General features: G+C 43.9%; 1 protein-coding gene across 9 annotated transcripts in view; it reads right to left on the bottom strand.

Moving 5' to 3' along the window:
* Positions 1-17,983, bottom strand: part of CLIP1 (CAP-Gly domain containing linker protein 1) — a 58,718-nt gene extending 40,735 nt beyond the window's left edge. For 7 of the 9 annotated variants that reach the window (XR_013184623.1, XR_013184622.1, XR_013184620.1 and 4 more), the window contains exons 1-3: positions 17,831-17,982; positions 7,385-7,572; positions 6,362-6,930 (exon numbers count right to left, since the gene is read on the bottom strand). Coding sequence is in view for 2 of the 9 variants with exons in the window: in XM_077187706.1 (XP_077043821.1) it covers positions 6,362-6,930; positions 7,385-7,478 (663 nt within the window). In the remaining 7 variants the exon portion in view is untranslated. Of the gene's footprint in view, positions 1-6,361; positions 6,931-7,384; positions 7,573-17,300; positions 17,323-17,830 lie in introns of those variants that run through there. The other 2 variants (XR_013184619.1, XM_077187705.1) reach the window with 2 other exon arrangements.
* Positions 17,984-22,048: the final 4,065 nt, after the last annotated feature.

Below are 22,048 nucleotides of genomic sequence, written 5' to 3' on the forward strand. Positions count from 1 at the left end.
CCATACTACAAAAACCACATGTGAATTCATCACCACCACACACACACAAAAAAAGCAAAACCTAAAATAAGTAAATAAACTGTTCCCTCTCCCATCCTGTGCTGAAATGACTGAGGACAACGTGTTCCTGGATATTCCCCCTTGGGAAGGCAGGGAGAGGGGAAGGGAGCCAGAGAATCCCCACAGAAAAAAGGAATTCACGACTGCCAAGGCATGTGGGGAGTCACAGCCCCTGCCATTACAGCCCAGGGACTCACATGCAATTGGAATTTAAATAAGGAGTTGCCAAAAGAGGGTGACTCAGGACTCGTGCCTTGTTTTAAGATAACTTTGACACCTGAGTTGTGAGCAGATAGGTAAGGCCATGTCCTGAAAAATGCTTAAAAGTGACATTAAAAGAAAGCAGAGGTTTGCACAGGGAAAATCACCCAGATGAGGAATTGCAAGAAAAGCCTTTGGACACCCCTTACCCCTCAGATATTTGCTCCTACGTGGATTTCCTGCTGCAGCAGCCACTTAGCAAACTAATCTACATCATAGATCAGAGGAGCCCAGCCCTGTGCCTAAGTAGTCATACATAAATATAAGAATGACTTTAATCCTTAACATGACAAAGCCATCAAAATAGCTCACAGTCACCTCAGCTCAAGGAGAAAGCAGAAGTGTGACTGAGCAGTTAAAATTGTCACATTTGATGGAGGAGGCTCCAGGGAAGAGCCCCAGGAGAGCACAAACCACTCACACGTTGCCAACTTCCACATTTTTCTTCCTTTTCCATCCTTGCATGCATTGTGCCAAATATTTTTGCACTGTTTTAACTGCAACACCACCAATGAATATTTGTTCTCATAACAGTTAAATATTATCACAGACTTTTAAACGGGCTAAACTCAGAAGTGCATTTTCTATTGAGAAAGTTGTAAAATCCAGAAAAAGAAAACCTTAAAAGCACCACAGTGACAGTGCTGAAGGGAGAAACTCCTCTCTACATGTGAAGTTTCTTTTTCCCTTGGCTGCTTTTCAGAGCCCTGGAATGTAATCAGTTGACAGCCCTACGTCATGTTTACTTGCAGATAGGTTACAGGGGTGGAAACAAATCTGACAATAATCTCCTATCAGCCCCTGCCTGTTCCAGCACCACAGACCTTGGGAAGAAACAACAGAGCCCAGAGTAACCTACAGGCAGATCTGGAAAACAGGGAATAAAGTGAAATGAGCTGTCAGCCGTGCACAGGGAGGGCTCTGCAGAAAGGCCACATCAGCACAGGCCTGTAAATTGAGTTTGCATCTTTTTGTGACCATATGGACAGAGGCCGAGGTGCAGCTTTGCAGCTCAGCCCCAGAAGCAGCAGCTCTGGCAGGCTGAGATGAAGCTGTAACTGGTTAAATGAATGAAAGCACTTTAATCCCTTGAGAAGCCTAAGGCCCCTTAGGTTGATAAGATTGTTATTTATTTATTTATTTATTTATTTATTTAAAATACAGCATCTGGTCCCTTCAGGGAAAAGCTGACAACGCTGTCAAAGCTGCTTCAACTTTTGGTACTGGCAACAGTTGTCACAGGGAGCAGATTCCTCTCTTTGTTTTGTTGGGTAGCTCAGGGGGGTTTGTTTGTTTGTTTTTAAAATCAACTTTGCATTGGGCTCTTAAGAAATCCTAAGTGTGCAACAGCAGGGCAAACAGGTTCTGTGGCCAGAGCTCACACAGGAAACCCAGACTGGCTGAGCCTGAAAGTAATTGTAATTTGTTTTCTGAATTGGTTTTCTGTTGTTCTTTCCCCATCTGGTTTAGCACCGAGCACTTCCACTGGCACTTAGTGCACAGCAATTCTTATTCAGAGCAGGTTCAAATGCTGGAGCCTGATTTTCAGCAGAGAAATCAACTGCAGTTCTGGCACTGTGTCATTAACCCCAGAAAGGCTGGATGAGGTCAGTGAGGGAAGTGCAGATTTCCACATCAGTTTTCCTGTGTTACAGAATCCCCAACTACAAGATCAGGCTGTCCAGGGTTAACGTTCTAACTGTTAAATCACATCCAGATTCCAGAACATACATCATGTCTTAAGAATGGAAATTATGCCTAATACAGAGCTGTTTGTATCACTCTTTGCATTAATAATTCTTCTTTGGCTTAGCCCAATTTTGATTCAGTAAAGATACATCAGTGCACCAAATGAAAAGCTGAATAGTGAATTACACATAAGAAACCACAATTCTTTGATACATCCAAACTTACCTACCTATATTTTCAACATTTCCAAGTATTACCATGATGGTTTCTTTTTAGTGAAAGGAAAACTGAGCACAGGCTTGCTGAATACAGCTCAGATACACTGGGATTGGAGTGAGACAGATTCATCATCAGAGATTCCCAAGAGAGCAGAGCACAGGGTGCTGTTTCAATTAATCATCTTTGAGGAGTAAACTACAGAAATCTAAAGGTTCTTGTCCACTAGAACATCCATTTAGGGCTGTAACAGTTCAGTGAATGCTTGTGTGTTCACTCACTTTGATTTGCTTTTGATTTGCTTTGACTCCTCTGGAATCTCAAGCAAGAGAACTTCTAAGACAAGAGGACAATGGGAATTTCTCCACAATTATTATATTTCCCTTATGGGCATTGATGTCTACCATGAGTTATTTTTCTGATGTTTACAACTCAATTTAATGGTCTGGAAATGTCTTCTTCAAATTGAGGGGAAAAGCCAGGCAAGGTTGTAGCTGATTGCTGTATTTTTCTGCAGGCACCCACAGCTGACATATCCAATACCTTGAAGCACTGTCTGTGTTGATGTCAGTGTCTTTTTAATATCCAAGGTCTTTTGGGAAAAGAGGTTTTTCTGCCCCCTGACAAAGCAAGGCTGCTTCTTTTTATCTCTGTCTCTCTAGCACTGTTCAGCCTCACAGGAGATGCTGTGAGCCAGCCTGGTCTGGAGAACACACAGGTGATCCCCTCCAGCCCTGCTTGCTTTCTGCACTGGAATTTATTTTCTCTGGTATTTCTTTTCTCTGTGGTTTTTTTTTCCCCTCTGGAAATTTTCTTTCTTTTACTTCTCTGGAATATCTTTTCTTTAACTCTGAATAAGTGTCCCAAGCAATCTGTATGTAACCACTATTCTTACTGATGTGAATGAAGGAAAGATCTGTGGGTACCTGTCTTCATAACCAAATCAATCAGGGTATATTCACTGGAAGCTTCCTTTATTACTAACCCTTTATATTTGGAAGATATTTTGAAGATCTTAGCTCCCCTGTAGAACTTTGGGAGGACTCTCATATGGGACCACTTAGCATTTGGTAATTCTATCTTAAAATGTACAAAAGACTGGTGAAACCACCAGAGATCAAAGGAACAAGAAGAAATCCCTGAGGCATCTTTTCTCTGCACACAAAACAATCCAGGCCACACACTGGAGCTTTAATCACCTCCTCAAGACTCCTTTGCTGCTAACAGCCTTTAACCAAAGCACCTCACCCCAGCACCACTGGGGCAGGAGTTGCTGGGACGGTGCAGAAGCCAACCCGAGGAGTGGCAGCTGCTGTTCCTGGAGAGGGGCAGCACGAACATCTCTGCAGGAGCAGCAGAATGCTCCAACAAAGCTGAGCTGCTGGGAAAGCCTGAAATTGAACCCAACATTTCAGGTTCAAACTTGTGCCCAATTTGCATCTGTGTAATGTGAAAAGTTGAGATGTGAATTAGTAACCACTGTCTGAGTGGCCTCTTGTTCCTTGCTAGTCCAGACTGGGTAGACAAAAAGAGCTGTAAGATTTTGCCTTTTTTTTTGTTGAAATCCTCTAAACCCAGCCAGTTACCACCAATAAAAAGAAACTTAAAGCAATTTAACTGATCCACTCAAGGTAACTCCCATTAAGGACATTTTAGAATCCAAGTTAGAGGGGAAAAAAATGAACAGATTGAAATAGTTCATTCCACACCCTGAGATCACCCACTAAGATCAATGAAGTTGGGGCCTGCTGATGTCCATTCTGGAATGTAATCTTGGCTGATGAGCTGTGCCTTACCCATCCATCAATCTGCCCTTCAGGATGTCATTTTCCAATTAGCTGGTTTAATAGGGCTCCCAAATGAGCTTTTGTCTATCATAAATTCATTGTTTTGAACTGCAGCTCCACACTGCTGGAGGCTCCCTGTTCTCAAACTGTAATTCCCCACAGCTGCTCTCTCCATGTGTCCATAAGCACCAAAAAACCCTCACAGAATTCTCAGAGCAGTTGGTGCAAGCTGTAGGAACTGATGGATGTCTGAGCCCTCCAGCCCTGCAATGGTGTGGTCAGGCTGGAACTCTGTGACACCACTTTTGTCACTTAGAGGGGAAATTTCTGTGCTGATTTGGGGCTGGAAACGTCCACCCAGCCCTTCATCCTCTTGGGTATTACTGAGGAGGGGCTGCTGGGAGCATAAATAAAACCCAAGGGATGTGGAGCAGGCCAGGTGAATTTGTCCCTCTGCTGGAGCAGGAGTGGCTGAGCAGTGACACAAGTGACAGCCAGGTCTCTCCCAACAGCTGGTGTTGGTTGGAAGCTCTGAGGACAGCTCCCAGAATTACTCAGTGACATCTCAACTCTACAGTTCAGTGCTGAGTTCAGTGCCAGGGAAAAATATATTAACAGATGAATCAATTATTCAGCCAAGCTCAGAATTATTTGAACTAAGCTGGCCACTTCAGATATTTTCATCTGAATTATTGTTAGACATGACAGCAGAGGCTGGGATCTACTACAAATAATCAGCATGGGATCCCAAAGGATTGAAAAAGAGTAAACAAGGATCCTGCCCCTTGAACATTCACATTCCTGAGTGTCTTATCCTGGTATAGAAATTATAGTTATGCATCACCAACATACTGTGCTAGGAATTACCCCAAAAAACCTCAAACTACAATTTGGTGATTCACAAGGAAGACTTCAGGCAAACAGAGGTAGTAGAGAGGATGAAATATTAAGTTTAACTTGTCCTACTTAACAATTTGGGACCTTATTATTATCAAAGTGTGGCACTTAGGATGTGCTGCTTCTGCAATTTGCACTAACTGGACACAGGGAAGGCAGTGATGCCCTCACAGCACCAGAGCATTCTCCCACAAGGGCTGACACAAGTCCTTGAGGAAAAGGCAAACAAGAGGTTAAAGCCCTGATGTTGTTTGGAGGACAACAGGGCTCAGTCTCTGACAGAAATAGCCAGGGATAAACCACAAATCTTTGTTTCCATTGGCACTCCAAGAAAACACATCTCAGCCCAAATCCAGCTGTCAGCCTACCCCTGCCCTCACTTCACCTTTGTCTCCTTCTTCAACTTGGCCCTGTGTGTTTTAAGCTCTTCTTAAACAGAAAGAGGAGGCAAATTCTTCCTTCAAAGATACAATAAATTTAATTAAAATATCAATCCGCCTTCACTGCAGAATTATTTTCTAATGGGGCAGTGCAGGACTAACAATAAAATTCAGGGGATTTTTTTTCTATATAATGTCCTTACAGTAACTCCAGGAATGTTTCTATGCCAGGATACTCACACCTGCCTCATGGAAAGTCTAAAATTGTATCATACATGAGAGAAGATTGTATCAAAATAAGAGAGAGAGAAATCTTTAGCTTAATAATTCACTGGAGTAAATCAAACCTAAAATCAGATTTCTGTTACAGTGATCATAGATCTGGTGAGCATACAAGGATCGTTCCAATTATATATAAAGGCAATATAAACACTCTTTAAATTAAGAATACAACATACACAACCAACCACCAGTTTTCAGATAATAATTTTTAAAAAATGTTAAAACTAACAGAGCAACTCCTTTTAAAAAGGTGAGATGATACAGTGGCAGAAGCATTTAGGGCTCTGAATTCAGGAAGGGCAGCCAAGTAACGTGGCACATCCCCAGGAGCACACAGAATTCCTGGCTGATCAGTGGCATTATCAGACTGCCTCTGTTCCTGCCTAGCACCACTCAGGAACAATCAATTATTGAACTATTTGCTTTCTAAAAACACAGCCCTGCACAGGGCACAAGACCTGCATGGAGATCTCACAGGCTTGGTTTGAATTTAGCATAACTGGAGCTCTTGAAGATACAGAGAGATAAGCTACAAATATGTTGATAAACACTATGTTGTGTTTTAAACAGTGGCAAAACATAATAGATTAAAACCTGCCAAAAGAACCATTTTATCTTGCTTCAGCCAAGATATTCCCACAGCATGCAAAGAGCTTGTTTACAGAAGACACTAGAAAAAGAAAGCTAGGGCATGAATTTACCTTATCTTGACCAAGGAAATGGCAGAAAAGTTTGGAATATTAGCAGAAGTTTTAATTCATCAGTCAAAAGCAGCCAGGGAAATCTTACCAGCACTCGATCTCCAATTTTGAGCTCCCTTTCTCCTTTCTTTAGTGATCCAGCTTCTGAGAGGTTTGATATAGATTCACTGGCAGTTTTGGACAGATTGCTAATCTGAGAAGGAGTTGCATGTTCCTTAGCAGCGAGGGGGGTTTTCTGTGGGATTCCTGAAGGGGGAAGCGCAGCGGTGGATGAGGACACGGCGCTGGCGGCTGATGTGGACGTTGGGGACGTGGCTCTGGAGGCGTGAGCTGTCTGGGTGCCGTTGGCTTCGTCCTCTGTCAGCACTTTCCTGCTGAGTTTGGAGGGCCTGGTGAAAATTCCCCTGAGGGGCTCGCACTGGAAATAGCGAACCCCGGCCACGGAGCCGTCGTTCTTCCCGATGGGCTCGTCCAGGACAATCCCTGCCCACTGCCCCGGGGCAAACTGCGTCTCCCCCAGGAACTGGATGAAGCCGGGTTTGTTCCCGTTGACCCAAACGCGCTCCCCGACCCTGAAATCATCCACAAACTCCTCGTGGGCATCTGCAGGGGCTGTGCTCGAGGTCTTCTCACTGGGAGCTGCTTTTTCTGCTGGAGCTGGAATCAAAGCACAATGAGAAACAACGGCAATCAAATACACTGATATTCCAGAGAGCATCACTACTGAGTTTCAATGTAACAATGGCCCTACTTAGGGGATTCACAACTCTTAATCTTCCTGTGCAAATGCTGTAATCACTGGGAAAAAAAATTCAAAATCTAAGGACAGAGACACTGAATTTAACGAAGGTTTTTGTAACGTTGGTTTTGTAACAACAAAAATCACAGGTCTGACTTCAAAACCTCCCAAAGCATTTCTATCATGACAAGGTTTGAGGAAAATTGATTTCCAATTAGTAACCTTTAGAGTTTCTTAAAGTTCTACATGTAATTTTTTAAAATCTGAAATACAAGCAAAAATACATTGGTGTCAAGAGTAAAAATAGTGTATACTAGAGCATTCAAGGTACTTTTTGTCAGAAGATGAATGAGATATTTAACTGTTCCTTACCAGCAGCAACAGGTGCAGGTGTTTTGAGCAAGGTACTCCCGTGCTTGATGGTCTTTGAAGGAGCCTTCAGTCCACTTGGTTTTAACATACTCATCTTTTTGCAATTATCCTCCTTGTTCTGTAGCAACTATCTTTTTCCAAACATGGAGAAAATATATTGTTCAAGCTTTTTCAACTCTGGAATAAACCTGTATATAAAAAGATCAGACATGAGCAAAGCTCAGTGTTAACTCCTGCAGAAGGGATTTCTATATATACACAATCTGTGTAGGAAATGCATTATAAAAAATGCTTTCCAGTAGCAACCAGCAGCATTTCCAGCTCTCTATCTTTTAAAGGCCATTTCCTATTAAAACCTAAATCATCAAAAGAACTCACTTTGTTGAATGCTGCTGTATTTATCTTGAGATTTAAACCAAAAGGCTTTTTTAAGAAAGAAAAACAAAGCCCTTAACAGCATAGCTAACATTACACATAGATTTAACTGCTGCACACACACAACTGCTTTCAGTCATATTTTTTCCAGTGTTGCAACACCCCAGCAAAACCAGCTTGAGCCTAGAGAAATAACAGCAACAGAAATCAGAGAGCCAGGAGTTTCAGGATAAAAGGAGTAAAGTTTCTAAGAGGCTGGAGCTGAAAAGCTTAAATTGTTGAAGAGTTACACGATGACAACTGAAAAGCAAGGAGGCACCTGGGCTCTCAGTGACCTCAGATCACAAGAGCGGCTGCTCGCAGTCCCCGGCGGTGCCCCAGCTTAGAGGAGGGACTCTTCCCAACGTTGCTAGGATAGAACTTGGAAGGCAGCTCCAAGCTTTTCAGGGAACTGTGTTTTGCCACAGGAGGCATCTTCTTTCTGATTACAAGAGCTTCAGAAAGGCTTTTTCATCTCTAATGAAAATTCTGTATATTTTTTTTTACCTCGAATGCGAATTCAAAGCCGAACTTCAAGGTGACTGCTCTCCCTTTCTTCAAAGGAATAAACTATTCTGTGTGAACACAGCTTGGCTTTGTGCTGACTTTTACACCAGGCACTGCCAGAACAGCTACACCACTTCAGCAGCAGCAGCAGCAGCAGCACACAGCTCCACAAAAAGCTGAAGGGGAGAGGGAAAGGGGCAGGCAGCGAGTTTGCTGCAGTGTTTGCTCAGAACTCATCGAAGCAGCAGCACAGAGCAGGTGCCAGTGCTGCCCCAGCACTCTGGCACCTGCCAGGACTCAAACGTGGGCAGTGCAGCCTCCAGTGCCCAGGGCTGCACACTGGAGCTCAGCAGCCAGGAAAAGGTAAAGCAAAGCTGCCAGGACAGACAGACAGCTCTGCTGCAGCAAGGAGAAGAAAGCAATCCTGGATTTGTGTAGCAGGCTAAGATTTATCCCTCCTGTATTATGAATTATTAATCAGTGTTCCTAAAAATCAATTCACTGCTTTGTGAACCTCAACTCCAAAGTGAAACATTCCTTGTGTTATTTCAAGACCTGCCATGCCAAATTCAAGGCATTTTTAAGTCTGCAACAATGTTACATTTTTAAAAGCATGAATAACTACCTCGGATGTAATTGTGTTTGCCCACAATTTAAGTTCTGCTCCATCAAAATGATGAAGTGCTGGGAAGATTTCTGAACCTTTTTTTTCCCAAGTGTTGCCAGAAGTTTGTCACTCACCTGCCTGCAGAGTTATGGCTGCATCCTGCACATTTCCTTACCCTCCCTTTTAGAAATCCCCTAAAACTGCACTTGGACCTGACACACCAAGGGCCTGAAAAGTCTTTTTTTCTCCTTAACAAATGTACTCCCTTCCCCAGGCTACAGGCCCTATTCCCTCCTCTCCAACTCCAGAATCTCCATGCTCACCTCCCTTACCTTCCTCAACCCATCAAAATCCACGAAACACAAAAACTGTTCCAGATCAGGAAGGATTTGGTACAAACACAGAAACAGGGGAAGCATCATGGCCAGTCCTTTTTAGTTCAGTCAGTGCCAAGGACCAAACTGATGGAAATTTGGGCCAAGGGGAATCCTCCTTGAGGAAGGTTTCTCCTGAAGCCTGGAAGCTGGACCTGGTCCCCAGCACTCTGCCATTTTTTCCCATCCATCCCCTTTTCTGTGGCCCCCAGACCATTGCAGCCCCAGCACAGCTGCCCTGAGCAGGGCCAAGCACAGCACACACTGCATTACCACCCAAATGAGCCTTTGCCAGTTTCAGTTAATTATTTATTAATAGATGCTTCACAAGCCCCTGCTCCACAGAAAGTTAGAATGTTCTGCCCCTGCATTTCTTGGCTCGGGGTCCTCATTCAGAGTTTAATCTTGCTCTCCACAGTCATGGGTTATGTATTTGCTGTGTCATTTGCTTTTCTCAACACACAGGCCTTCAATTAGGCCAGAAGTAACACAATCCCTCCTGTCCTGGTTTCAGAGTTACTGAAATTGTACCTGAATTCAGAAAAAGTAAAAGCTAAGATGATAGGCAACACTTTTTCATAACTGACTGCCTCACTGCAATGGTTAAAATGCAAATTTTGGTCTTAGGGCCAGGGCCTTTGGAACAGCATTGCCTAATGGAGCTCATAAAACACATAAATTTGCATCAAGTGATTTTAAGCATTACATTCCAACATATCCTAACAGGCTCCAGATGTCAATGATCTCACTTCAGTGCTCATAGAAGACAGCAGCTCACTGCTTGTCTCAATTTGTTCTTTCCTCCCTTCAATCTGACTTGGCTCTCCTCAAAAAGGATCCTTATAAGCACTAGACAAAAATATTACTGTGTCCCCAAAATATCCTGTCAGGAACCTAAGGAAAGGTCCAGAAAGCCTCTGATAATATATTCCTCTGAAGTGTTCTACCAGTAACAAAACTGAGCATAAAAAGACATTGTAAGCACAGGCTTTGCACTTGTGCCATTATTGGAAATACATGACTACACACAATATGAATTTTAACTGATTAATGATATCATTATTTTTTATTTATCTTTTAAAGACCTCTAAGTATTGCATGGATCAAGGAACAAGTTGAGAACCATTGGTTTAAGTAAATAAATCCTACTAATGTGCTATGTGATAATAATCTTCACTTTCCTGAGAGAAAAACAAGCTCAGCACAAGAAGCACAGTTTGAAGTCTCTGCCTGAACTGCATTTCTCAAATACCTGTTTCATACTTGTTGTCCAGCTGCTGCTGCCAAGCTTGAGGGAGCTCATGAATCATTCCTCAAATATCTGCAGTTTAGAGAAAGTAACTTGGAATTCTGAACCTGGAGAGATTCCCCCTGCAGTCCATGAGTTACTCCAAGAGCGCTGATCCTACACAGTTACGAACACAACTCCTAAAATTACTGCAGCCTTAAAGCTAAAGCACATAAACATGTTCTCCATGATTCAGATCCAATTCCTACAGCTCCACAGGTTGTATTTGCAGGCTGCTGGGCTGTTATTACACTCCTGTAAAAATTGAGTGTTTATATTTACAAAAGCACTGAATAGTTTCAGTTGAATTGATAAGCTTTTGAAATTCATACCTGATTTAAAAATACAACCCCATTTTGGCTTTGAACAAAATCAATGCCTTCTCCTTGCACTGCTCTTGCTGCTTGCTACCTCTTGAAGAATATTTCTGTGTGTGCAAGAATGAGCCAGATCAGAGCCAAACTTGTGGGGGATTCTGAGGGGAGCAGTTCCTGCACTGCAGGTGCACAAACTGACCAGAGTGGGACATGCACAGCAGCATCCTCACAGGAACAATTCTGGAGGGAGAGGCACAAGAGGAGCTGAATCCTGCAACAAAAATCCTCCTAATCCTGACTCTCCCTCTGTTGCATTCTGGGTCTATTGGAGAAATTTCTTACTGGACACCCAAAAATCTGAATAACCACTCTGCAAGCAATGGATTACATTTACAGTGAAATATTGCAGAGCACACAATATCCACTGTAAAAGTCTCACTCAGCTTCAAAGCCAGTCCTGCCCAATTCCAAGTTGCTAAACCAGAAGGATGGATTTGGAAGCTCTCATGTACTCACTTTACAGAGCCTCTCTGGAGTGATGCAGCACTCCTGGCCACTCCCTACTTAAATACAACAATTTTGGAGCAATGAACTCACATCCAGGTCTCTCTGCATTGATCCACCAAAGCCAGACAGTGAAAAGGCAAATGAACTTCTCTGTGACCCTCATGCTCCTGCCCTACTGCAAATCCCATGTGTTTTGTCAGCTCTGATGCATTTATTGAATGGGCAGCAAGCTCACACTGAGGCACACCAGAAAGCACCGGAGGCATTTGTTAACAAAGAGGGGCCCAAACACAAAATGTGGTGGGAGTGAGGTGAGGAAACAAACACCTCTGAGGGCCACTGGCACAGCAAACTGAGCATCTGAGCTGGGTCAAGCTTCTAACTGCACTGCTCAGGGATTTAGAGGCATCCTCAGGTATCAGCCACATTGAAATGAAGGTGATTTAAGAAAGAATTTATATAGCAAACAGAAAACAAATAGAATTAAGAATTTAAGATTTCAATACAAGAGCTGGCATTTGGAAGTCAATGTTTGATTACTCATTTAGCACACAGCAATTAGAGAAAGGGAGCATTTAAAAACATGGCTTCAGTTTCATTTTGTCTTCCAGAAACCATTGATTTTTATGACAATTACTCAAGTCATGTTATGATGTGAATATAGCTTTCAGATACAGCACTACTAGAAGAAAAGACATTATTTAATTCAATGTTTGTTATGCCAAGTGCCATGAAAACATATAAACATATTTATTTGGGTTACTATGCTCTGCTTAGTGCCAACAGCAAAACATGACACTGGTACCTAACCAGTGTTTTGTACCTCACCCTTAAAGGTAGATAAAAACTGCATTTATAACTCATCTGATCAGGTAGAAAATAACAAAAGAAATTCAGACTTTTCAGATCTGTTGTTTGCAGGTACTGGAACAGGAAATAACAATTTTGTAAGGAAATAAACAAGAAGATCTCATAACTTCCACAGGGTCCTGATGTCATTCTGCTTTCCAGCCCAATCCAACAGAACCATCACAGGAATTCCAGAGTCAACCCTTCACAAGGGCAAACACTTACTCTACAGAAACCTCAAAGCCACAGTTTCTTATATTCTGTTTTTTAACATAAGTATGGATTTTCCTAGAGACAGACTCTTGAAGAAGTGCATCTCTTTTTAATTTAACCAGGCATAACCATTACATTACAGAACAAAAGCAATTCCTGTTCTTCTGAGGTGCCCTCACAGCAGCAACCAGGATAACTCCAGGAAATCAGTAGGGCTTTAGCCTAACCCAAACACAGTTTGCTTTTGCTGCCATAATAACACGAGCCCAAAGCCTGCAGGAATTTGGGAACTTTGCCCACTGGGATGACACAGCTCCTCTGACAGCAGCACTGATGTGATGAACTCAGCCTCAAAGGAAGAGTGGCAAAAACCAAGAGAAAGTGAAACAGAGCTGTCCTATCAGTGGCAGAGGGCCTGAAAAACCTTCAGCTCGTTTTTGCAGGGCACTGGTTTGGATGCACACTCCTCAGTGTGAGGCAGGCAGTGTGTGTCACTGAGAAGGAGCAGGCAGGGATGGTCCCTGAGCAGTCCCAGGGCTGTAACACAAACTCTCAGCCTTGTCAGCACTCATCCCACCATGGCACCACTGCCTGGGGCTGAGGACATCCCAGAATAACCCAAAGAGCTCAGAGATGCAGAGATGTATCTCTCTGCTACACTAGAGGGACTGGGGAAGGATGTTTGGGAATCCCAGAGCCCCACAGCACTGGCCCTCATTAAGGAACCCACAGCTCAACCAGCAACTTCAGGTTTATTCCTTAACTGAAATCAACAGCAGAAGTTGTGTTTCTGTACTGGAGCTGTTCTCTGTGTGAGTTCACAGATCCCAGGGGATTCAAACCAAAGATTTTACATCATCTTTCAACATCAGCCAGGCCTGCACACAAATCTATATTTCTCCTTTGATTTTGAGCTGCTGGGTGATTTCAACTAAATAAAAACAAAAGGCAGGAGATCTCTAATAAAAATAAATCCTATTGCTACAAGTTTCACAGAAGCAGGTGAACCAGGAGGAGGGGGAGTTGTGTTTAAAGAGCTGAGTTTCTCCCAGTACCTTTAGAGCAACTGATTTCTGAAGCAAACTGGCCATCAACACATCTGGCAGCAGCAGGTTAGCAGTTTACTGGGAGAGAATATAAACCTTGAACTTAATACAGTTAGGAAGGCAACCATTATGAGACCCAAAGCCACTGAAAATTGGTTTCAGGGAATTTAGCTGAGCTGCTAAATAAGATACAAGGCTGTTTTCCCACCTTGGGAAGTGCAGGATATTTGCTGCTGCACATGCCAGGGACAGGGAAAGGTGGGGTGAGTTTTTCTAACTCAGGAACTGTTCTAAGAAGATGAATCAGATCAAAGATTGTAAGAGGCTTAGGAAACCATCAGTCAGATATTACAGCACTGCTATGAGGAAGGTAATTCATCAGAGCTTCTGCTTATGGATTTTAATTCTGCATCAAGGACATTTCAGTCACCCTTTTTTATCATTCTAGAACTTGCTATGCTCATTCAGATTCCCAAATGCCTCAGGATCCTCAGGGAAGAAGCACTGAAACACAGACTGTTGAATATGAAGCACAAATGTAAAAAACTATTTTGGGCCATCAATTTGTGAGTAATTTTTTCTCAATCTATTTCTATTTCAAACACAGCCTGATCAGTCCTTTTAAAAAGATTCTGCCTATCTTTAATTAATCAGGAAGAGCTGATAATTGTTAATATGATGCAAACTCTAACACTTCAAGTTGCCACTGTGCACAGAGATTATAAAAACATTTCTGCTCTGGTCTATTAAAAGATCAGAAAGCACATGATCCTCCCTTCTCAGCACATCATTCCCTACAGAAGGAGTCAAGGATTGAGGTGTGGAAAAAGTTTCCAAACAAGTAAATAATTGCCACCTCTTCTGGTAACCCTGTTGTCATCACTTACCCATTTTCTTACATTTTTCCCAGGAAATTCTTGTCTTTCTCCAAATGCCTCCATTTCATTCAGAAAGAACAATTTGTTTGACTGTCCACACTGCCTTCTGTTTATGATAATGCACTTCAGCCATCCCAGTAAGTGCCATCAGGATAAAATGATGACTTTGGAATAGCAGAGCCTCAAGTTTAAGTTATTTGGGATCTACAATCTCAATTTTGAGAAAGAAAACATCACCTCCCTTCAGCCTCAAGCCCAAAGCATTTAAAGGCACAAAGGCTTCTCCCTAATACAATCACAACCCAAGCAGCTGAAACAAAGATGCTGCTTTTTATAGTAAGGATTGAATTTTGCCAGACTTGGGTGAAACTGTAACTGTTTCACACTGGGTGAAACCATCAAGTCAGCTCCTGTTTATAGCTCAGCCTTTGAAATGAGCACCAGGAGTGCTGCATGGCTGGCAGAGAGCTCGGGAGAAGCACAAATTCAGGATAAATGCTGCTGTGATTGAGGGGATGCTGCTGCCAAGCAGAGCAGCAGAATGAGAGTGTCAAATAAGCTGATTCTATACAAGACTGAGTTTCTCTCTCTGCCTTGCAATTTCCCCTCATAATAAGCTAAAAATACAGACAGTAGGATTATAAGGATCAGGAAAATGAATAGCTTTTAATGCTGGTTCTTCTGGAAACAGTGAAGACATATCTTACACATTAAAAGAATGTATGCTACTATTTTTATGAGTTTTTACAAATAATTAATGAGATGTTCCACGTGGAAAAACTTAGGTTGGTGTTAAAGCACAAACTTGTACAGCCTGTCCTTAGATGCATCTCCTGAATCCTTCACAGCCTTTTGGGGGCCAGGAGCCAGTACCAGATTTGTATTTCTAAGGGGCAGGCACAGAGTGCAGCTTCACTCTACAAACCCAAATGGATGTGGAGGGCAGGCACCTGCACAGGCAGGAGGTGTTTCAATCATTCAGGGAGCTGCTGGTGCACACCAAGGCAATGGCTGCCCCAGCAGACACTGGCATGGGGCTGAGAGCAGCTGAGATTACAGCTAATGCAGTATAAAATTGCCTTTCATGAAATAACAAAACACCAGCCATCTGAGGCATTTCCAAACATGCTGCTCCAATAAGGATTCCAGTGAGTTACTCTTTATACATGCCAGCAGAGCCAGTAGTCCCTAAGGAATGCCAAAGGATTAAACAAGAGCTGCATTCATTCATGGTTGTCATGTTCAAACATTAGAAATCTTGCATTCAACATACACAGTTAACATTTGACCCGAGTGTTTTAGAAAGAGAAAGAAAAGCAGCTCTGAAAAATCATATTGGCAAGGCAGAGCTCTCTATTTCTTTTTAAGGAGGATCTATTTTGATATATTCTCAGTCCCTCCCAAGAAAAACTTTACCAGGGCTAAAAGATAAAGGGAGGAACACTAAATGAATTATGCAATCTGCCCAAGCTGAGTAAATAAAGGCTGTCCTGGCTCTCCAGGTTCAGAAGATGGCAAACAGATACAAGCTGAAAGTCAGACAGGAAATCTTCAGGAGCTCTAGGAAGTTGTAGCAATCAGCAGAGAGAGCACTGCTCCTTCCTACAGTGCAATCACACGAGGAAAGATGCAGCTTTTCCCCACAGAATACATCTGGAACGAGCCCACAGGACAGCTGGGGTTCTGCCCTCCCTACAAAGCTGAGATCTTCTCTTTAAGGGAAACCATACAAATGATGTAAAACTCTTTTTTGCCAAATAGAATCTCCCTCTTGATCCCTAAAGATATGGACATTTAAGGTCACATTCCCAAGCTTTTCTGCTTCAGACAACTCATCCCTCTCCCTTCAGTACACAGAAAGCTTTAGTGCACAGTACAGCTAGAAAATCACCCAGCATGTATACAAGGACTGGGCAGGAAAAGAACCCTGAAATCTTGTCATTTTACAGCAAGAACTAAGAATGCTCAGCAGTTAAAGGTGAACAGTTAAACCCTTCCTTAGAATAAGAAATGCTGCTGTGGGTGGAGGGGAGGTGTTTACTTTTCCTTCCCAGTATCTACTTTGCAATCTTCCTACTCTTGCAGCAGGTGCACATGGACACACTTCAGGAAAACCTCTCTGCCACTGCTAGTTTCAAATTTACATTGCATTCAGAACGCATATTTCTGTTCTTTCAATAAAATACTTTGCAAAGCAGCCGGCATCAAGGCACTTCCTCTTTTGTACCTCTTTTTCTTTCTTCTTCCTACGTGTCAACACAAGTATCACATGTTTTAAAATCCCTCTGCTCAAAGATCTTAAAGCAACCTGTGAACTTCTATAAAACCCTGCCCATTCAGCACAGTGGGTAAATGAAGGGGTGGAGAGGAACAAGTCTTCATTTCACAGTCATATATTTAATCATCAACATATACAATCACAGAGTAAACTTTCCTCCACATGCTCTCTTTTGGAAAATTTCTTTGGTGCTGGCTTTTGTTTGTTTATGTCTTGAAAAATTATTTAAAACGCGGAATCAGCACCAAGATGAAAGGAAAAACTAACTGCTGATTTTTTTATGCAGCAGGAGCCACATTACCCTGTGAGTAAGAGCACCAATTACCTTTTGCCCCATGACAGCTCTGGCACAGAAAAGGGAGCACTGCATCGCCCGAGGTCCAGCGCTATAGCGGGAACAGGAGGGGCCTGGAGCAGCGCCTGTGCCCGGGAATCCCGCAGCTCCCGCACTGCCCAGAACATGGCAGCGAACCCTCCCGAGCCACCTGAGGGGATGCCAGAGCAGCTCACCTGGAAACAGTAGGTTTTGTAACGCGAGGATGGGCAGCGGCCATAAAAAACAAATCCAAAAAACGCCAAGGTAGATTACTAGTAAAATATCCGTATGTAAATGTTGGGAACTGCAGGTCAGCGCTTACCAAGGAATATAAGGAATACCCAGACCTCTTCCCTCAGAATCAGCCGCTCAAGCCACCACCAACCAAGCACAGCGCCGCAGCTTCCCAGGGCGAGACTCCAGCAGAGGCTGCGATCCAACCTTCGCGTCCCCGCTCCGCACAACCACGGCGGGGGCTGAGGGAGCCGAGGCCGTCCCGCTGCTGCTCCGCGCCGGCCCCGCGTCCGCGGCGCCCCGTCCCGCCGGGGCTCGGCCGGGCCCCCGCCGGAGCGGCCGCTGCGGGGCGGCGCGGGCAGCACGTGCGGCGGCCGCTAACAGCCCTCAGCGCCGGGGCCCGGCCCGCCGCCGCCCCTCACGGCCCCGCCACCGCCCCTCACGGCCCCTCGGCACCGACCCCCGCGCCCTCAGACCCGCCCAGCGCGGCGCCCGGACGGGAAGCGCGGAGGCCCCGAGGCGGGAGGCGGCGGACGCGGCTCCCCCCGCCCTCAGACGCCGCCGTCGCCCCACGCGCTCCTCAGGGCGGCCCCCTCAGCCCCGGCTCCGCCGCCTCACCGGCCCCGCCGCCAGCGCCGCTCCCGCCGCCGCCTCCTCCGGCTGCTGCTCCCGCTCCTGTTCCTGCTCCCGCGGCCCCTCTGCAGCGGCGCCGCCCCGGCTCGCAGGAGGCGGAGCGGGGCGGGCACAACGTCTGCGCCCGCCGGGGCGGGGACTGCACCAGCGGCAGCGGCACCGGCGGTGCCCCCGAGCTGCCCGCGCCCCCTCCTCTCTCTTTGTCCGCCCCCCGCTTTGTTCGCCCCGCGGCAGCCGCAGCTCGGGGGAGGGAGGAGCGGCCGTGCCCCGGCTCGGGGTGACCCCGCCGCGCCCGGTGGTCCCGGAGCCGCCGCTGCGGCACAGCCCGGCTGGGTGGGAGGGGGAGAGGGTGGGCACAGACGGGGAGGTGTGAAGCACATCGCTCTAGTGGGTGAATAACTTCACTGTCTGCTGCTTCGCTCCATTTTCCTTTTGTCCTGATGCCCAGAAATTCATCATGCAGAAATTTATTATCCCAAAGTACTGAATATTTTTATTTTCATTGTGTTTGTGAAGCAACACATTGGAAGCTGGCGTTATCCCACCGCTAAAGTTTAAACAGCTGGAGCAGCAGCTCTAATGCCATCACCAACCATTTAATGCCGATTTTCAAGGCTGAATCAAACAGCTCTGCTCCACTTCTTCCCCTCTTGTAAAGAGGCAACGGAGCCCAGCCAGAGCTGGCCCATCACCACCGAATTCCTCACAAAGCAAACCTCAGTTTGCAGCCTCACAGCTTGTTGGGTTTCTGCATGATGCCATTCGAACAAAAGGGTGATGAGAAAGCAGTTCCATTGCTGGGGACTGATTGCAATTTGTGTTTCGTTTTGGCTTTGTTCTTTGGCATTAATCCAGCACGGTAAAGCACAAAATGGTGTGATGCACTCCCCCAAATAATAGGTTTCAACTGCATCAGCATTTAGCAATGTTTGTTAGAATTTCACTTCCTAAAGGTTACACACAATCTCTTGCCATGGCCATTATATGGTGAAACAAAATTTGAATCCATGTACAGTCACCCCTCTTTCTCCCTGCAAAATTTGATAAAAGTTTTGCTGAATAAGGACTTCAGGATTTAAACATTCGGTTCTATTCACAAGTGCAGAGCCAGCAAAGGATCGCTTTTTTAAAAAAAAATGACTCGACAGCCCCTAGCTATGGAAATAATCCCACAAAAATTGCAATAAGGGTAGAAACTGGGGAGTTGTACAACTTCACAGAACACTTGCCTGAAATATCTGCTGGCTTGAGAGCTACAGTGGTGAACCTCTGTGCTTCTTTCTGGTGGTGCAGGTTTGAGCTTTCTGTACTGATCTGATGCTAACGTGGAATGGGTTTTTCTCTAAGTGTATCTATCATTCTCCATCATTCATTTGATGTTTTGTCTCTCAGTTAATTTGCCACCACGTAAGTCCATCTCAAATGCTTGCAGTTCAGTGCACAGCATTAAATTTGTATAAACAATATCAGACTGATGCATCTAGGACACAGCACAGCCACTACAAGACAGCTTAAAGATGAAAACTAGAAGCTGCAACTTTGTACTGTTATTGTAGAACTTATCATGTGGGAGCAGTAACAGTGGGGAAATAATGGATAAAATATGTTTAAATCTGTAAATATTTTGATTCACTCCCTTGTAAAACTATGGTAAAAATGTTCTGGACAAAGGCAGGAATTGAGACTGTCACACAGATCAAGAGAATGTGCCACTGTTTTTTCCAGTTATTTCCTACTGAACAGACAGCTTCAAGATCCTGTAGGAAAAAAAGAGAGTTTGTTATCCATTCTTTGACCAGAACCAACTTCATACCATGAAAATGTAGCTTTGGAGCAACTGCAACTTCAGTTCATCCCAGCTGGAAATGGCTGACAGCCCCTGGTACCAGTCTGCACCTGCAGGGCACAGCCAATTTGTAGGAATCATTGTAATAAAAGATCCTGGTACTACAAACCACACTCTGTACAGGATTAGCTGTGATTGAAAGCCAGAATATCTTTGATTCCACTCCTGGTGGCTGTTTTCTGATCTGCATGATCAGATCAGTCAACAAATAATATACAGGCATTTTCATAATTCCATGAGAACAGGAATTGCTGGATGCTCCAGGGAAATTCAGGATGCCAACAAAACTACTGGCATCCTGGCCACAAGTACAAGGCTCACTTTGCAATTAGGATTCTCAATAATGTGGGAACACCAGTTGCAGTTGTTTCTGCCCTTTTTCAGATTTGTGAAGGCTCCAAGGTTGTTGAAGCTTTCTAAAGAGCTAAAATGTTGTCCTTTGAAGGTAAGGATCTCTTGACAGAAGAAATCCATTTTTTTATTTAATGGGATGTATTCACCCAAGTACAAGAATTCTGAGAAAAGATTTTTTTTTTCCATCTGAATGATCTCTTTAACATGCACATCTGGCAATTCCTATACAGAACTGATGGTCGCATCTGCTACAGAAAAGGCAGCTAATTGCTTTTTTTTTAATCTCAGAAGTGCTGCTTCAAAAACCCCAGCACTTGCACTACTATTTTCTGTAGTTTCTTTTCTGTCAAGGCTGCTTTTCACTGCTAATGTACTTACTGCTTCCCTTCCCCAGGTCAGCCAGACTGCCCAGCAGCAATAAAAGAAAAAGCTCTCCAAACCCATGTTCTCTGGTGGGCTACTCAAGACAAGCCTTCATCCAATTTTACATTATTTGTTCTACCCTAGCATGGGTAAAACAGTGGAGAGCAGTATTTGAACAAATGAAAAAAGAATCCTTTCTGCATTCTGGTTTAAACAAGATACTTAAATTAACAGTAATGTTCCTCTTGCTGAGTGTTTCATTTCCCTGATAACTGAGGAACCAGTCTATTAATAAAGATGCAAATGATTCCAGCACTTATGTAAATAGCAATAAAAGCTGAATTCTCACCTACAGCAAAGCAAAGCAGGACTTTGTTCCTATTGAGTGCTGCATTCTAAAGAAGGGGTAAATAAATTTTCATTCAGTCATGGGTCACAACTAAATACATGTTGCAAAAAATCTTACATAACATCTCTGCTGCTGTAGTTGTCTGAAGTCTAGGAAGTGTCCAATTGTCACACAGTAATTACCAGGCCATGAAACCCATCCTGTTTTCTAAAAGCTGCTCCGGGAATCAGGACCAATTCCTCGCTCTGACTCATCCCCTGCCACCCCCCAAAAGGAGCAGTGACTCTGCTCTCTGTGCTCAGGAGCAGCAGCAATCCTCAGTGGCTCTCCCTTCCCAGGGGCAGCCATGGCACAGAATGAAGGTGCTACGGGCTTCCATGGCAACTGAAGCACTTGCATTACATTGGAGCTTTTTCCTCCTCTTCATTTCTCTTTCTTTTTTTTTTTTATTTCCCCAGCTATGCTGCCTCACAGAGCTTGCAGTGAAATAATTATTTTTAGCAGCTACCCCGTCTTTCAGATATCTTCTAGAATCTCAGCTGTTTCTCTTTTCTTGATGTTTTGAGCGCTGTGAATTGGGTTATAAAAAATTTAGAGTCAGGAATTTGGATCTTTTTAAGACACAACTTCCCACCTGACTGGTACTCAGAATATTTTGCAGAGATTTGATTTTTTAGACGTGCATGAGCATTTTAAAATATTTCTGGTGTTCCAAGTGCTGTAAATAAACACGAGGGCTATGCCAACAGGAATCTGTGGGAAAATGTGAGTGATGCCTGCTCATGCTATACCCACCTCATTACAGATTTTATTACTCATTCATTTTAGTAAGCTCTAATCTAGGCTATGATGCCACACCCATCACCATGGGAATGGCACTTAAAAGGACCCAAAATACTTTGCTATTCAGCTTTTCCTTGGGATTTAAGAGTGTGATCTGATTGCAGTTTCAATATACAAAATCCATTTGAGTAGTTACAGCTGACAGATTAAAAACCTCGCTAATTACAAACATCTTCAGTGCAACAATATGTAGCACTTGATAGAACAGTGAATTATGGATAAATAGCTAAGAGATGCAGATGAATGAATTCCTCATCATGAGAGAAGCAGCAGAGATAACTGCCCATCCCTAATTAACTGTGTCTTACAGCACAGGTAAATACAGGAGGAGTTTTACTTACTGCTTCAGTTTTCTCACAGCATTATCCATGCTGACTGCCACCTCCAAAGAAAGGACAATTCCAAAGAGAAGATTTAAAAGAACAATTTCAAGATATACCTGAGCACT

This window comes from Agelaius phoeniceus, chromosome 18 (assembly GCF_051311805.1).
Source record: "Agelaius phoeniceus isolate bAgePho1 chromosome 18, bAgePho1.hap1, whole genome shotgun sequence".
In the NCBI taxonomy this organism is placed as follows: Eukaryota; Metazoa; Chordata; class Aves; order Passeriformes; family Icteridae; genus Agelaius; species Agelaius phoeniceus.